This window comes from Triplophysa dalaica, chromosome 17 (genome assembly GCF_015846415.1).
Source record: "Triplophysa dalaica isolate WHDGS20190420 chromosome 17, ASM1584641v1, whole genome shotgun sequence".
NCBI lineage: Eukaryota > Metazoa > Chordata > Actinopteri > Cypriniformes > Nemacheilidae > Triplophysa > Triplophysa dalaica.
Window position 1 is genome coordinate 4278732 of NC_079558.1, and position 18846 is coordinate 4297577.

Genomic DNA, 18846 nt, shown 5'->3' on the forward strand with positions numbered 1-18846 from the left:
TTCTCGCAGCTCATTTCAGAAACACAGCGTGTCTAAAATAACTACTGTGAGGTTGAGAAATGTTAACATGTACATGTGATTTGTGCCGTAGTTTTCCAGTCAGCACCCTGCACTGATATGTTATTGAACAGCAGCGTGGAAAAGTGATTTTGCGAGGTGTGGAAAATCAATAGGTGTTGTGATGTATATCCAGCACCCAACAGCGGTGTCCCATTTTCCACTGATTACTGAAGGGTGGAAACTTCTAAAAACATTTCTGAGTAACATCAAGAATGTAATATTACGGCTTTTCAATATCTATTAAAGCAACGGCTTGAAAGACATTGAAATTGCGTTTACAGCTTGAACAGAAAATGGGAATGTCTTGCCTGTTTAGGGAATGGACTCATTGCAGTCTCTACGTTTCTTTTGAGGAAAGCTGTCAATTGCATGTTATCCAAGCTGTATGTGATAGAATAGTACAAACCCCTAAATATAGTTTGTACTTGATTTACTCTTGTCTAACTTTTAAATTGGCTGTTTTTTACACACTGACATTTTTCAAGTGCATGAGGTGAAAACAATAAATAACAGATGAGTTCACGATAGCAGCAGTTATGGTAGCATTACTGCTTCTAAATGGTATTACACATGATCAGCAGCTCAGAAATACCACCGAAATTCTAAGGACAGATAACTGAGTGTTCCTTACTAAAGAGATCAAAGAGTACATTTAGTGACATTTAGGGGGTTACTCACCCAAAAATGAAAATTCAGTCATCATTTTTCCAACCTCACATCTTATTACTCATACGACTCTTTGCTATCAGAAAATGAGATTTCAAGTAGGCCTACTGATACTGATGCTATAAAAAATGATGTTAACATGCCACTATGCTCCAAGTATTCTGAAGCTGTTGGCATGCTTTAAATGAGCTATGAACATATCAAAATGTATTAATCACTGAAAAATATTAAATATGGATATTTTCTTACACATTCCTAGCATAAGCTCAAACTTCGTATTGGCCTCATCCTGAAGTGCCATACCAAAGAACAAACTGCACACAAATCTCTGTAGAATACTTTTATGGTTATCTGTGTCCTTTTAAAACTTCAGTCCTCATAAATTTCTTTTACATATAAATGTTTCTTTTGTGTTCCACTTTCAGAAAATGTTCATACATCTTGGAAATGACCTGAATAAATGAAGACATGATTTTTATTTGTGTTTGCACTCTTGGTTTGAATTGAAAAGGCATCACTGAAGGGCAAAAATGTTTGGTCATATCAATTTGTTAATTTTAGCACCCATTTGCAGCCCGCTTTGCATCATCTTTGTGTACCCTCGATGGATATGAAATATAAAAAGAGCACAAACTGTTGGAAACATTTATGATGCACATGGAATGGTAGAAGATGTATATCTTTAAATAAGAAGCACAATAGCCTTTAATTCAATGGGACAGATGAGGATCTTCAGTACGGGAGAAAACGACGACTGTTTCCTGGCCAGCTGTCATTTTTGTGTAATGCCTTTCAGACTCCCAGATTTGAAAATTGATGAAGGTTGATAGCGTAAAAAATAGAACAAAACCCAAAATAGGTTATTCTGTAAGGATTGGATTAAAGTGATGCATTTAGGGAATGAAGGATTTTTTTGTAACTGTAGAGCTTAAAATTTGTACCTCTGCATAGTTTTTTTAAATAACTTTTTTTAAGTTCTTAGGCGCGATGAAATACATGTTTCCTGTTTTCATTTATAATTAATAATCCCCATCTAATCAGTTTTTTATTAATGCATGCATCCCACAATAACAAGCAGAAAGCAGATTTTATGGACAGCCAATATCAATGGTTTAATCTCCGTTAGGATTGCATGCTTATTGTATCATATAAATATGTTGTCATTGCAGCGTGCAGTGAGCGAGCAAACAATTCACATGGGACAACATGTTCTGTGTACTTTGACTTTGTCACAACCGATCTTCATGCAACGTCAAGACAACACAACGGTCATGTATAATTGCACATAGAAATCCCATGCAATTGAATAAGCTGTTCTTGTGTATCTCTTGATTGAACTAGAAATCACAGACATCTGGTACAGGATTTCCCATGAAATCCCAGTAGCTTGAGACTTGGCATCATGTTCTATGCAAATATACACGACATGAAGTATAAAATCATTTGCTAGAAAATCCAAGCTTAAAGTTTTTGTAACTCAACAGGTAAAGCAGGCTGGTAGCAACATCAAGATCAGATCAAGATGTCCAGGAAACCCATGAATTGTTATGTTTAGGTCCTGGAATCCAGAGTAAGTCTCTTTGGATAAAAAATGCTGCTCCATTTTGAAAAATACTGTACACTTCTACCCAAGGTTCATGCCCAGGGTGTACATGCAATCCCTATTAATGTAACAATACCATGGTGGCCTTCGGAGAATCCTGCTATTTTGTTGCCCGAATCGAGTGCAAACTAAACTCTTTGACTGCTACAGCATAACTCGAAAATGGTCTTACAGGGGCTCAGGAGTGCTAATCGCAGGAGAGCTGAGCCGGTTGTTGGTGAGTTTTACAACTTCTTCACTGCCAGCTTCTTTTCTTTGAGCAGCAATCCCAGAGCACCTGACATCCACTAGCACTAGCTCTCTCCATGAGGTAGCCTACTTTCACCGCTGAAGTTATTTGAAGGACACCAGATCAGTCTGTCAAGGAGAAAGCTCTTGCCGAAGTGGAGTCTTGGGAGAGCACCTCTCGGGTCCTGACACTCCCAGAAATCCATGCCCATTTTTCTCACTTTGAAACTTAATTGGATAACGCCTCCTCCTGTAGGTTTAGGACACCTCGTGGTTTGCGGCGGAAGTAAACATAGTTAGCAGTGTATGACCTAAAGACGCTTTCCTGCGAGTCTCAACTAAGGGCAGATCAAAGTTTGAGATATAGAGTCATTATTTGCATGCACATACAAACACATGCCAAGTGTGTAATCTGCACATCTGATGTGCCATGGACAAACGAGTATTAGGTGTCATGTGTAAATCTTTTTAATGGGATTACAGAAAGGGTAATAATGGTTCAAAGTCAGGCAATAAATCAAGACTGCTACGGCGAGGTTCTGCCACAGATAGGATCAATAGTCTGAATTGTCTTTGCGTTGTAAATCCAATTCTGGTATTTTATGCTTTGGAACATGTTCAAGGTTATTGTTACTCGGTAATACATGATACTTCAGTGGTATGAGAGACCCATGTGCCATGATTGAATTATAATAGATCTCGTGTACGTTAAAAAACTGTAAAACTGAAATGTCATCCGAGGCTCATTCACTTGACAATTTAAAATTTGTATTATTCGTGAAATTGTATTCAAAGAAATGGTTTACCCAAAAAGTTTAAATTGTTGTAATTTGTTAAAATGCTTCTTTCTTTCGTGGACTTTCTTTCTTTCGTCAACTCTCTTGTGGTTATGGTGGTTCTTTTTACAATACAATGACAATAGATCTCGTGTACGTTAAACAATTTTAAAACTGAAATGTGATCTGAGGCTCATTCACTTGTCAATTTAAAATATTTTTATTATTCGTGAAATTGTATTCAAAGAAATTAATAGTTTTAATATATTAAAATGCATCTTTCTTTCGTGGAGTTTCCTTCTTTCGTGAACTTTATTTTTTCTTTCTTTCTTTCTGTCTCTATTCTTTCTTTCGTGAACTTTCTTTTTTACTTTCTTTCGTCGACTCTCTTGTTGTGGTTATTGTGGTTCTTTCACATAGGGCTGACAGAACTACTTATAGTAGGGAAATATAGTTTAAGTGTTACAATCACCCCAATCACCTGAAATGGAGCCATTGTAACACTGACCTTTATGTATTACATGTAATGATATGATTTGGTCTTTAATTATACGTCTATTATTGTGTGTTAAGTGTGAATTACGAAGGGAAGTGTTAAAAATGTTACAATTTCTTCTGGTCTCCCTGCATGAGTGCTTTATAGATATTTTTCATCAAATGTTGGATTACATGTCTTCTGTTCTCTGCTTTGATTCTGCAGGCTGAAGGCTCGACTTTTCTACAGATGGGTGCTTCCATAGAGCAGCAGATTAATGCAATGTTCAAAGTGATGGAGGAGTACAACTGGGGTAACTTTGTGGTGATCACCAGCTTGTATCCCGGTTATGAGACCTTCGTGGACTACATACGGTCCTTCACAGACACCAGCTACTTCTTATGGGAGCTGCAGGATGTGTTGAGCTTCGAGATGTCCGTGGGGTCCAATGACATCCGCTCACGCAGATTACTTCAGCAGGTGGATGCGCAGGTATATCTGGTGTACTGCTCGCATGAAGAGGCTCAGTACTTGTTTAGGATGGCGTCGGATGTGGGACTTCTGGGGCCTGGATACATCTGGGTCATTCCCAGTCTGGCTGTGGGAAACCCCGAAGTGTCTCCACCTGAGAGTTTCCCAGTGGGGGTGATCAGTATTATCACAGACCGCTGGAAGAAAACGTTACGTCAGAGGGTTCGAGAAGGTGTGGCGGTTATTGTAAAAGGGGTGCACAGTTTCCACAAGTATAGAGGATTTGTTCCAGAGGGTAACAATGACTGCAACAGTCCTGCCAAACCACATACCAATGATTCCCTCTTCAGGTAAGACTTGAAAGCTTTTTTAGATTTTGGGAGCCACATTGCTTGTTAATAAAATGCCACTTTTCATTTCTTGCCTTTAAAAATAAAGGTGCTTCACGATACCACAGAAAAAAAAAACATTTGTGGATGACTGGTTCAATAAAGAACCTTTACCATCTAATGAACTTTTTGTTTTACGAAAAGTTGTGGAAAATGGTTTCTTAGACAGTAAAAGTAACATAAATGGTTATAGTACAGTAAGAACACAAAAATGGTTTCTCTATGGCTTTAGTGTGAAAAACATTTTGTTGTACCTTTTATTTTATTGATTTACATCAAAATCACGTCCATTAAAAATGTAATGCATCATAGTATACCCTTTGGACTTTTTGGAGTATTCTGGCTGCCAGTAATGTTTGAAGAAGCTGTCATATATTTAGTCTTCCCTTGGCCACCACTGCCCTATTTTTCGTCCAACTTGTTGATGACAAATTCGGCTAAACAGCAATGTGTCGGTGGCAAATTTACAGATCCCAAAATCCTGGCAAATCCTTTAAGTTTAGTTGGCCAGTGGAGATTTGATCATAAATAGATTTTACAGACAAAACACTGCATTCTTATGCTTTTTCTTGTGGTCTTCCTCCCTTGTAATGAGACTGGCAGATCCTCCAGATTTTCTAGTTAAATCGGCTGTTCACCTGGGAGTCGAGGTTCCTCATTAAAAAGCGTTCCAATTGCCTCTCCGAGCCTTCTGTGATCAAGCGTATCGGAGACACATGAGTGACTGGGTCCTCCATCCGGAATCTTCCCAGCCTTTATGTGCTGTTCGGGTTTCAGCCCATCTTTCACATAAAAAGAAACATCTGTCAGAAGACATTTTTTTAAATACAGAACTGTTTTTGAGCACAGGAAAAAACCCTCACCTGTATCTTCACTCTTGAAAAGGGTGCTTCCAATGTTTCCCAAAGAACCATTTACTCAAATGTTCTTATGTTAACCACATCTTTTCATTCTGTTTTATTATCTAAAGGACCTCTTAGCACGACTTTCTGTGAAACACAAAGTTTCCTTGAATGTTAAAGGTTCTTTATGGAACCATTCAGATAAAATGTTTTTCTATGTTATCACGAGGATCCCCATTTCTTAGTGTGGCCTAATTGCAAGTTGCAAGACGGAAGATATTCTTCTGGAAAAATGACACACATGAGTAGCCTGGTGGGATGATTTGAGGTCCCATGGTTAGGTTGAATAATTCATATTGTTCTTATACATAAATACATATTTGTTTAATTATAGTAATGCATTTTCCAGCTTGTAGATCACAGCTGCGATTGAATAAATCTTTATGAGCTTTGCTATTGTTCAGGGGTTATAAATCTGAGAGATTTTGGATATGATCAAATCAAACTGTCTTTTAGATTTTGAAGGTCGTTGGTGTAGATAGTCATGTAATCATATCTGTAAAGGGTTTCCGCTACTAGCTGCTTGTATCAGCATGCTTTTGCATCAAATGGATTGAACGGCATCTTTAAATCCTGCTTCATGTTCAGATCTGCCTGTGGCCACCCTTAAGTGAACAATTCGTTTAGCAGAAATGTTCAGGTCTATGAGATATAGAGGATTAAAGTGGGCAGAATGAATACTGTAGATGTATTAGTCTCTGCACCCTGTGATTTATATTCATTTCACTCATGGAATAGTATGGACTTGCATTCGAACTGTCCTCGTTCCTCAGCTAAATAGTCTTCTGTAAAATTTTAGAGATGGAGTAAATCTGCATCACTCTTACTTGGTGTTCAGATAATTGGCCACAGATCTAACAAAACTTTGAATTTATAATCACTCCTGCTGTAAGTGTAGCGGGATGGACGTCATAACAAAGCTTATGTTTGGTTTGTTGTTCAGGCATATGCTAAATGTTTCATGGGAGCACAAGGATCTCTCATTCAACTCTGATGGCTATCTTACCAATCCTTCCATGGTGATCATCGCTCTGGATCGAGAGAGACAATGGGACAAGGTAATAATGTTGATGTATGCCATAGCTCATCATGTGCACAAAACACATGCATAAATGGATCTTTAGTCTACATATATTCTTTATGAAAATCAATTAGTCAGATCTTGCAATTCCTGGAACGCCTGGAACACTACAGATGATGTAAAGTCAAAGTCTGCTTTATTGTCAATTCTGCCACATGTACAGTACATACATGTAGAGGATTTGTAATTGCATTACTCTCAGACCCATGGTGCATACAAATAACACTACACAGAATAAACAAATATGTATCAAAAATACAGATAAATACAGATTTATACAGTATGTAAAATACAACAATTACAAGTAGCGATATAAAAAAAAGAAAGAAAGAAGATAGGTAATGGCAGATAGAGTGCAAACCAGTGAAATATACAACAGTGCAGATGTAAGGTGGTGCAAAGAGATTATTAGTCTGTTTTGTACATACAATTCTATCAAGAACACTGCATTTTTAGCTCTTATTTATCGCAGATTTTCATATTAATACATTGTAGCTAGAATGAGGAAAAAACTATTCACAGATTCCTCAAATGTAGTAGATTCACGACCGTCCGCATCGGGTCATGATGCAATTACGTTTCTCTCCCTGAAACGGTCCCTTCCTCAACACAGGGCCAGCAGTCCTCCAGTTATTTGGCCTGTGATAGGGACATGTGTAGGCAAGCTGGCAATGTGTGAACGCCACCTGACTACAAAAAGAGATTAGAGGAATAAATAGAGATCAAACTGACATCCAAATTTACATCCGGTCATCACGCCCTCCTCTAGGTGGATTAGATGATACGGATATTAGAGGATGCGTGCGTTGTCATCTAAGGCCACAACAAAACATTGCATGTCTGATCATCTTTGCCGTAATCTCCAAAGAGGGGTAAATATACACACCTTGAAAAGTGCTGCCCATAAGCATTAATACTGTAAGTGAGTTTAGAAGAAACAATAGTTATTCTTGTCTTGTCATGCGACTCATGTAAATAACCCTCATTATAGATTACGCCCTATTGACGAAATGTATGGTTGCTCTGTTATGGCTCAAAGATATGCGGTTATGGCAGCAGTAATTCATCAAGTGATGATTCAATTATGGTAGTGTACACTGATTCAGGTGCACAGCACAGGTGAGAGCATTTTTTTAGTTTATTTTTTTGAGGTCCGATTCATGGGTGGAGCAATGATGTGCTGTTCTAGTAAAGTGTGTCAGATCACCTGTTGCATTCTCCACTCATGGGACCACAAGGTCGGGCATTATTATGTGCCAAATGTGGTAGTTGCCGTTATTAGATTTGCATAATGTCTTCAGCGAATTGGGCAGTAAAATTAAACAAAACATCTCTATCGGTAGGTCTGTGAGTTTCTCTTCAGAAAGATGTAAGAATGCCACTGCCTGACTAACGTCTCCAGTAGCGTAGAGAGTAAAGCGTATGTTAACTACTTCAGATCGTCCCAGGTTTAAATCTGCCTCCTGCCTACTTTTCTTCCCCATCACATATCAGATCATAAAGCTATTTATTCTTAATAAAATTAAAAAAGATTGAAAAGTGGCTAACGAGTATTTAAAAATGAAGTTGTAGGATAAGGTTGGGTTTTTTTGTGAATATATTCAACGATTGATTAATCTGCACTTTATGGGAACATGTCGTGGTCTTTGCTGAAATAAGTGTGTTTTACTGCAACTTCCATTCCAATACAAAGAACAGAAGAGAATAGCATTGATTAGTTTGCTTATGGTTATAGAAAGGATAATTAGGCTAGCGAAGGACCCTTAGTGAAAGTACTCGAACCTTGTGCTTGTGTATAGGCCTTTGCTATTTTTTCTTAACAGAAACTTGAAGTTATTACAAAACCATACGCAGAATGTACGCTACAGTACGTTCTGTATGTTCATTGCTGTATTTTTCATTTGCTTTTGCTTTTTTTCAGTTTAGTGCACAAACACGTTTGTTTCGTAGTCTATTTTACTCATTGCATAATGTTTTCAACAAAATAGCACAGCATATAATGTAAGCTTGTTCTAAAATGTTTAAAAAACTAGTGCAGTGGCTTAATGCGCTACAACAATATTTTTAAGAAGCTGTTCTGTATTTAAATGGCAAAATAGCATGTTGTCTAGCTAAGGCATTTATTAATTTAATAATTTCATTAGACCACCCTCTAAACCTTTAAGCCCCTCTTAGAACACCCAAGAAAAACGTCCTGGCGCTGCCACTGCTTTATCTCACTAGGGCCCTTCCTTAAGAAGTGTATTTTCTTATTCTTTTGTTTATTCTTCTGTATTTTTATATCGTTATTTTATAATTGTATTGATTTTGTCTCTTTATTTCATCATACAGTATACAGTTTCGTATGTATGGATTTTTTATTTTCATTTTGTGATGCATATAATCAGTTTCAGCGGACGCATTTACTTTATATTTCATTAAAATGAATATTAATTTATACTTTTTTATTATATATTGCTTGTATTAAATCTTCTATTAAATAACGGATGTTTAGTACACATTACATTTATTTATGTTTCTGCTGAAAATGATTTACAGTAGATTTAAAGTGTAAGGCCGTGTTCACTCTTTAACTCGTCTGTAGCATCTGTTTTACACAATAATTCTATTTAGAAAACCGTCTTTTCAAAAAAGTATTTTATATACGCCAGTGTCTTTTTCTACAGCTCAGACTGAAATTGAAAAAAGTGTAATTTTTCTGAAAAAAAGCCCTACGTCAATCACCTTTATCACAGCTAACCAATGACAGAGCTAATGAAGACAATTCAGCTATGCTGCCTATGAAGCCTGTCTCTCTAAGCTGCCTTCATGCAAAAATGCTATCTGTGAACATTGCCGGCTGCTGTTTGTAACCGCAACGCTGCAAGCCTTTATTACTAACTAAAAAGCCGCCATCGTCAACTTTTTCTTACCAAAATTAAGTCAAATGTGAACACAGCCTAAGCTGTTCATTTTATCTGAATGTGTGTGTTTCCTGGGATTCAAAACCACAATCTTTGTGCTGCCATTGCAAAGCTCCACCTACTAAGCTGCAGAATCACAGCTTTAACATAAATGAAATATGTCTGCGCTGTCAATTTAAAAGTTTGTGAAAGTTTTGATAGATAAATGTTTTTTTTTAATTCAGTCTTTAGTTTTAACTCCTCTTAATCTCTTGCCTTCTCAGCTCACCTTACCACCCACTGTGTGACATAACAGTTTATCTATATCTGGTCACCTTGCGCTGTAGTCCCTCTCACACTCCCATTGACACTCTATGTATCGCCTCACTTTCTCATGCTGTGCACACTCCGCTCTTGTTGTGTATTTAGGCCATTAGAACGATAAATCATTGCTTCTCTGTTTTAAAGTACAGTACTATTGACAGCACAGATATTGTTTGTCTCTGTTGGTACAAAGGAAAAATCTCAAAGACACACAAAGCCTAAAAGATGCAGATCAATTTATGAAAAAAAACAGCTGTTGACGAAAGAAAATCGGTGTTAAAACCAGTTTTGCTTCACAAGGACATTGATTTAACACAGTATTTTTTAGTCTTAAAGTAAACAAGCGCAATGCTCTTTTCAGCCAGTAATTCACTAAACAGACCATGTTTATCCATATTTGTATGTAATCTTGGTTAACATTATCTTTGCCCTCCTGTCCACAACCTTAAGAAAAGACCTGTGACCCACTTTAAGTTCTTATAGCATTGGTGGAAAACTGTTTCAATAGACAATATGCAATCACAGTTGAAGTACTTGATGAATTTTGTGCTTAGACAGCTTTTAGAAATCTACAGCCGAAGAGTTCTGGGTATGCTAGACATATCTCTGCGACTACAAAAAGAAATAGGCTATTCCAAATAACTACTTGAGACCGAAATTTGTTTTACGCCTCAGAACAAGAATAGCCTGCTATTATTGCCATTATAGTCTACTGAATTACTACACCCCTCACTTTCACTACAGAGCCTATTTCAGTCTCCGGTTCAAAGGTGCTCAGTTAAACTACTGACGAAAATAATCGCTTTCTTTTTCTGGAGTTATTCTTTACACGTATATTAACAGTTTCCTTGACACAACCCTATATTTAATCACAGTTGTTACGTTTCATTAAAGGTCCAGTGTATGAAATTTAGCGGCATCCACCCCTCACTCCTCCCTTTTTAAACACTACAGAATCTGACACAGGGCTAAGATGTCGTCATGTTTTCGTTTCTTTGCCGAAGGAGATGACATATTCTTTAGAGCATTTTGTCCGTTTAGGGCTACTGTTCAAACAACATGGTGAATTCCATGCAAGTCGAACCCGTGATGTATGTAGATAGAAATAGGTCATTGTAAGGTAATAAAAACGCTTCATAATATAAGATCTTTATACACCTCTGAAACAGTTATGTATTTTATATTGCATATCTGACAATAGATCCTGCAAAAAATTACAGACATCGCCTTAAAGATTCACTTATGCACAAAAATTTTTTCACATTAAATGTTATTAGGTTTTAGATCAAGTGAGACAATGTAATGCCACAAGGATGTCATGTAAACCAAACCTGGAGATTGAATCTATTTGTTCTGCTGAAGTTTATGAATTATCCTTCAATAAATCCCTATTGGCGAGGTTTATCACGCTCACTTCCCCTCACAGCTAATACCATAACCAAACATGGATTACAATTCCCAATCCGTAAAGCCTTCCCTGCATTTGGGCAAGGCCGTATAACAGCCACTACACAATTAGTGTTAACGCTTTCGTGAGCTTTTATAGGGATATGCAACAATGCACTTCTTAAGCATGGTGCGAAACATATGAACAGTTTGGTTCCAAAATGAGATAACTCTTGAGAAAATCATGTTTTAATTTTGTTATCATGTCTTATTGTGTTAGTTAGCTGTATTTTTTAGTTGTTATATCTCAAATCAAAACAAACCAACTGCGGTTTAATTGATATTGGAATTGGAATGCACAATATCAAAACAAACTATTCATATTCTCTGTCGGTTGGAAATGCGAATGCTATCGCTCAGTTCAAAGTTCCAGGTGTCACTTTTTCGAGAAGTAGCAAAAAGGTAACAGCCCTAGCTAATGGCCGATACGGACCAGTCTACTTTTAGATGAAGTGCATGTTCTTCTCCTGGATTTTTTTAACAGTGTCACTCCTTGCCCCCTTAGGTATTTGAGTGTGACGCTTATATTCTTGGGAAAGTGGAGGCAGAACTTGGACCGGCTCTCTATAGTCTCTTTTAAGCTGAACTGGACCAGTGGGCTGTGTTCTCTCTGGATAATAGGGCTTTTCTAGTCTAGAAAACAGCCTGTGAAGATTTCCCATGAGCCCTTGAGCCCTGGGAGATTTAGGGCTCTGCGCAACACCTTCATTACTGAAGTAGTTTAAATTCTAAGCATTATTACAAATTCATTCCGGGTTCGGGGAAAACCTAAGAAATATGTGCAATAAAAAGAGAATAACATGAAAAAAGATTTGGGCGTATTCGATTATACATCACGCTGATGGTAGGTCTTCCGAATTATGCATCAATAATGGATGATAAATAAAACGTACCCGTGAGGAAGACACTGTGAATTGCAATTTCGAACATTTTCCCTTTATCACTTTTGTCATTTGCTTGCTCGATTGTGTTTGTGTGGGTATTCATTAGCAAACTATAGAAGTCAATAGAAAGTCCCTACCGTACCGTGATAGAATGGCAAACATCTGTGTGTGTTTTAACCTTTACTCTGTTTGCTGATTATAATCCCATTTTAATCCTCACCTGCCCACCAATCTTCCACAGGTAGGCAGCTACGAAGGTGGGATTCTGCAGATGCGTTACCCCGTCTGGCCCCGTTACGGCAGCTTCCTGGAGCACGTGTCTGACAATCGCCACCTGACAGTGGCCACGCTTGAGGAGAGGCCCTTTGTCATCGTGGAGAGCGTTGATCCTGCCACCGGCACTTGTGTGCGTAATACCGTGCCCTGCCGTCGCCAGGCCAACAGGACCGAGAGGTAAAAACACAAATGTCAACATCTGTGGCTGCTGTTTGTCAGGTTATTCCTCAGACAGGTTGTGTGTGAGACCAACATTTGGAAAGTTCATAAAGTGCACAGCTTTTTCAAAGAGTTTGCACATGCAAACTTGCTAATTTGATTTCATTGATCCTAAAAATTAATGGTCTCCTATTAAGAGGAGCAATAAAGAGTGTCTACTGAATGGATTATACCCTCAACTGTCCATTAATAACAATAACATAAGCATCCAGCAACCTTTTCATTTCGAGAATGAGTCATTATACAAACATATGAAATCTTTTTACTTTTTAAATTTAACATTTTAAAGGGAGAGTGGTTTTTATTTAACCAATTAAGATTAATCATAAGACATTTGTTGCTGTCTTCCATTGTGTTTAAATAATATTTGGCAGTTGTGCTAATGTTATAGAGCAAAAACAGAGCAGCTAATTAAAATAAATGGCACACACACACATTTAGTAATATGCCTGAAGAGTCATTTAACATTTGCAACTTGTTACAGTCCAGCAAGCTTGTTAAACACTTTATTGGAATGTTGCATTTGTTTATTCTCTAAGGGGCAAGTAGCTAATTACCTCATTGGAGTATTATATCAAGAATTTAGTTATGTTCACTAACACAATCCCAAGCAAAGCACAGAACGGTAGATTGTTTTAATGAAGATGCACAAATCATTTGGTATACACACCGGTTGTTTTCAACATATGATTGGGTAAAATTAGGGTGACCCATGCCCCCCACACGCCCCCGTCGCGCTTTGCGTTGTACCACACAGCATCTTCACCCCTTGTCCCGCATGTCGCATATTGAGAAAATGTGCCACATTTCATCTGTCCGTGTTGGTTTAGTTGTCAAAGGAAACACATTCTTTGACCCGAAACGCACATGACGCTTGTTTGTGCCGTTGTTTATTTAACTCTTTAACAGCGCTGTGTCAAAAGCAGTGACCCAGTTCACAACAGTGTCCAACAAGCTCATACAAACCCAACTATCTTTTATATCCTGACATATATCCAATGTATGAAAAGATGTAAGTGATTCCGTCATCAAGAGGCTGCAAAGTTTATTATCGGGTGACATTCCTCTCATGCCAACCTGCCAAATAATAAGTCGTTAAAACATCATAAACTGTGTGATTTTAAAACGGTGTTTACCCTTTAAGTTTTGGTTAGCATCAGGACCGGACTGGGAAACAAATTCAGGCCGAGATATCCCACACTCAACCTGGCCACAAACCACAAATCTAATTTTTTAAATATAGAACGCTTTGTATTCATCATATAATTAAGCCATCAATGCTTAATTAAAGGGACAGTGCATTGTTTATGAGCAAAATAAATACAGTTTGGCTTCAGAAAGTTTCAAGAAATCTTAATCATGTGAATTTTATCATGTGGCCACATGAAGCACGTTTAAATTAATTTTACTGCAATTATATGCATTATATATATATATATTATATTATATCGATTCAGTCGATCTTTTAGGTTTTGTAATAAAACAACATAAACACATTGTAGTAGAGTAGGCGGGGCGAGACCGTGGTTCGAGTCCGGTGAGTAATTGTGAATTAGCGCCAGCTGTGCGCACACCGGGCTCGAATCACGTAGGAGATGGGAGCATAAAAGGAACGAGCGACCGGACCGTCGAAGAGAGAGGACCGGGCCCGAACTTATGTTATGTTTGTATTTATATTATGTTTTGTTCGCCGGCGGTCGTCCGTGAGGGGCCGCCGGCTGTTATATTACTTTATTAAATGTTTAAATGTTTGCCGGTTCCCGCCTCCTTCCTTCCATTTTATTGAGATGTATTCCCGGTGTGCGCACAGCTGGCGCTAATTCACAATTACTCACCGGACTCGAACCACGGTCTCGCCCCGCCTACTCTACTACACACATTATATGCGTAAATTGTGTGTGAAGATAAACAATTGAATCGTGCTGTCAATTATCTCTCCTGCACTGCTTTATGACCGTTTTCCCTATTAATGCTGTTGACGTAAGAAACCTTAATGTCACATTGTTGACGGCCCCTAAATTCTAAATTATTGAATGTCCAACGTCAAGCCAACTTTATGTCAGTCTTATATCGCGTGCTTCTACTGTCAAATGTCAAGAGCACGTTATTTAAGCACGAAAGGAACCTCTCCGCACGCAAGCAGATTTCTTTTGCTCTTGCACAAAAGTTGACGCATGCCCTTTGATTCCCTGGGCATAAGCAGCACTCGTCCAGTTTTGAGCAAGAGCAATAGAAAACCGTGTGCGAGCGACGTACGTTTGTGCTACAATAACATGCCATCGACATTTGTATGTAGAAAATTCCACAAGTGGCTGGCAGCAGGCCAAATCAGTCGACAGTCCACCGGGAATCATCCCGGTTCTCCGTATGGACAGTCCGTGCCTGGATAGCGTATTAAAATAAAAATCATTTGCAAATAATGAAATGCATAATTTAACAACAATACATTTTAAACGATAAACTCTTTTTTTATTTATTTCTTCTTCTTTATTCCTTTAGTTTTCACCTTTTGAGAACATCTTCAAATGTACAACATGATAACTCGGAGTCTGATCTGTGCTCAAAATTTAACCAGTTAACCTTAAATTAAATTTTGTAGTTGGAATGGACTAAATAACAAATAATTTTTACAAGCTAAAAGGTAGAAAAAATATATAGAAACTTATTCATTCCGTATTTATGACCTTCTTTGTTCACAAGAAGAAAAATGCATTGGTACTTATTGATTTACGAATCCATTTTAGGGTCGTTGCCGTCATATCTCAGTGGTTTTATTCAACAGAAAAATGTTTGGAAATATGCCCTTTTTTCTCATAATTGTTACACTCTTTCTGTTACATTTGCTCGAACTGAGCTAGGAAAAAAGTTTTTATGCAGCTTCATTTGATTGGAATTTTCTACAAACAAAATTGAAATTGCAAAACTTTGTGTCTTTGGGACATTTTACAGGTATTATTTGAAAACTGGAAGATGATTCAATGATGTATACAGATCGTACTGCTGATCATCTTGGCCATGACACTCCTGTGAAAGAGATTTTTAATCTCAGAGCTGCTTTAAATAAAGGTAAAATAAAATAAAACGAAAACAAAATAAAATATGTTACAGTTTACGCTTCCTTTCAATAGTGTCCCACATTGTCCCACACAAACGGATTAACTGTCCCACATATGGTTTGTTGGTTGGTGGTCTCCCCAGGTAAAATATGTACAAACACAACTATTGGGTTAATTTAGCTGAACCCACCCAGTTTAGGTTAATATATAACCCAGTGATTGATTTTGTATTTTTTACCCAACCATGGGCTGAAGACAACCCAGTAATTTTATTTGGTGTACAAGCACTACATCTATAGAACAATATAATACTTACAGGGAATTGGGGTTACATATATCTTCACTTATCTTTGTGCAGTCACTGTTTTCATTGATGGTGTGGAATCTGGAGGAAGGATACATTTGTATGTTGTATGGTATGGAGGATATGTTGCTGTTTTAGAAGATCGGAAATGAAAAACAGGGGATTAAAGCCCCTTTAAAATAGTGTCTAGAAATACTAGGAGTCATTGCCTTCCTGATAGAATTGTTTGCCAATAATTAAAAACATTTCAATTATTTATGTTAACCATTCATGTTTTATTTGTGTATACTGAGCTTTCTTTGGCACCCATCTGGCCTGATTCTTCTTTAGGATTAAGACCTTAGGGGACTGGTAAAAATATGTATTATTTTATTTATATTTCATATTTTTTAAACCACATCAAAAGACATAAACAATGCTTTATTAGTTAATTAGTTATTTATTTTAGTATTTAATATTTACTCACAATAGGATTGTGTTTTTAAAAATAGACGTGAAGTAAAAGAAGTGAAAAACAGTAAAATTAGACTGAAATTCAAGCACCTTTGAGGCTCCCAAAACCATCTAAATGTTTTTTGTCCTCACATGAACGTCTCATCTTTATTTACCAGATTGGCTTAATGACTTAAACACAAGCTCGTTCAATTGAAACTCTGAGTCTAACCCAAACCCATTATGAGGTATTATTTGGCTCATTCCAGCAATTAATCCCCAGCTCCACATGTCTTATGACATAAACTTGCAATTTTGAATTTGTAACTTCACAGGTCCCCAAGTAGTTTGCTTTTCTCTGTCAGTGGGATTCCTAGACATGAACAAGTAAATAGTGGCATTCCAAAAGTTTTGTCTTTTGTTCCCGTGGGTGAGTGAAAGCAGTCTCGCTGTATTGTGGGGCTCTCGAGGTAACACATGGTGAGTGAGCAGTGAGCAGCGTGCTGCATCCAGAGAGAAATGACAGCCTCATTATAGCTCCATGCTGAGAGGAGAAAGTGTAAATAAATCATAAAACAAAGTAATCACCCCTCAGGGAGCGTGTGATGGCCGAGGGGGAAACAATGCTCAGTAACCTGTTATGTGACGCTCTGCTTTGGGTCCATCACACACCTTCATGTTAATTGGTGCAAGTGTTCTTGAAGTTCTGGAGAGTTTGACAGCTGTTTTTAATTGGACCTGTGGTAACAATGAGCATTTGATGTGAGAGAGAAGTTAGAAAGAAATCCCAAATCTGGTCTACAAATGTGTAATTTACATCTGTTAATTAGTTTACGTGTCAAATAAGAATGGTATAATGGAGCATATGAAAAGTTTATTTAAAAAATGAGATCATGTTTTTTATAGTGCATTCCAATTAATATCAATCAAACTGCAGTTGGTTTGTTTTGATTTATGCCATAATACCCTAAAAAATACAGCTAACTTACACAACAAAACACAATAAAAACATTATGACATAATAAAAAAAATATTTCATACGAATGATTTATTATAGTTATCTCTATTTGGAAACAAACTCTTCATATATAGGAAGAATAATTCACAAACGGCACTTTTAAAAACGTAATTGTAATTTTACTTGAAATGAAATTGTACATTTTAAAGCTGTAAAATCAATGAAATATAACGTTAAAATTTCAGTAAATAAAATTACAAGTACATTTGATTAACTCAAATATTTCTAAAGATTTCACCAAAAATATTAAGTCTCTTTTACAATGTATGAAGTACTTTTTTAATACTTTAATACATCATGTATTAATCAATTTACAAGTTATTAAATATATAAAGTTTATTATAGCTTTTTGGTGCTATCTGTCATTTGCCTAAAATCTCTCTTTTTTTTTAATGCTACGCACAGGCAATTTAAGATGGTATAGGGACCAGCTTCTCAACAAATGCTTGACTAAGACAATCTTCTCCACTCCTATTAAGTGTCTGTGTCCATTACATATCAGGAATTAGATTGAGGCACTTTGACACCCACTTTCTCTTCATCTTTGTCTCATGCCTTGTGTGTATGTTTGACTGATTAAACATCTCATCCTTAAATCGCAACCCATTTAACCCAAAGCACCAGAGACAGGGTAGCGAGAGAGAGACATTCTTGTTTACGTTACACCCAGACCTTTTGCAAACACTTCATTTGTCTTTCTTTGTTATGGTGGCTGCCAGTGGTGAACGCTTCGCATTGCCGGCCCTCCGTTTGCGTCCCCTCCACATACAGCTCATTGCGCAGGAGGTCTGTGCAGGGTTAGAGGTGATGTATCATTATTGCTCTGTGAGTTTCTCTGCTGAGTGCTCTAGGCAGCTAACAGCTAATGGAGGCCATCGGTTTGCTTGAGAGATATTTCAAGTAGTTTGTCCGAATGCTCACAACCAATATGTCGTTTGTGTAGTTGGATGGGTGAAGGTTTACAATAGGAGAGTTATCGTTTATATCCTTATCGGGTCTGAATTTTGCTTCCGACATTTACTTATTGATATGAGTAAACAATTATGCAGAGTATTTGTAAATGTCATTGCTGGTAAATGTCATTTTGCAATTAAAAAAGTTAGCTGTTAATGGAGAAGTTCACCAAGATTGATAATTCAGTCATCACCCATATACACTAAATAAAAAGACTTTTGGATAACATAAAAATATGTACTGTATATAGGTTGCACATAAAGGGATAGGCTACTGTGTTTGTTTAGGGGGAATTTTCCATGTTGACAACGCTTTAACGATAATGTCTAACTTCCGTTATCCCAAAGAGAAGACTATTGGAACAAAATAAAAAATTCTGCATTCATCACCAGAACTTACG

The 18846-nt window shown here is 37.3% G+C and overlaps 1 protein-coding gene across 13 annotated transcripts in view; it reads left to right on the forward strand.

Moving 5' to 3' along the window:
- grin2cb (glutamate receptor, ionotropic, N-methyl D-aspartate 2Cb) overlaps nucleotides 1-18846 on the forward strand; it is a 48090-nt gene that overhangs the window by 14602 nt on the left and 14642 nt on the right. For 12 of the 13 annotated variants that reach the window (XM_056771725.1, XM_056771728.1, XM_056771729.1 and 9 more), the window contains 3 exons: nucleotides 4034-4629; nucleotides 6514-6628; nucleotides 12429-12640. In XM_056771725.1, the coding sequence (XP_056627703.1) occupies nucleotides 4034-4629; nucleotides 6514-6628; nucleotides 12429-12640 (923 nt within the window). Of the gene's footprint in view, nucleotides 1-2281; nucleotides 2297-2503; nucleotides 2547-4033; nucleotides 4630-6513; nucleotides 6629-12428; nucleotides 12641-18846 lie in introns of those variants that run through there. The other variant, XM_056771736.1, reaches the window with a different exon arrangement.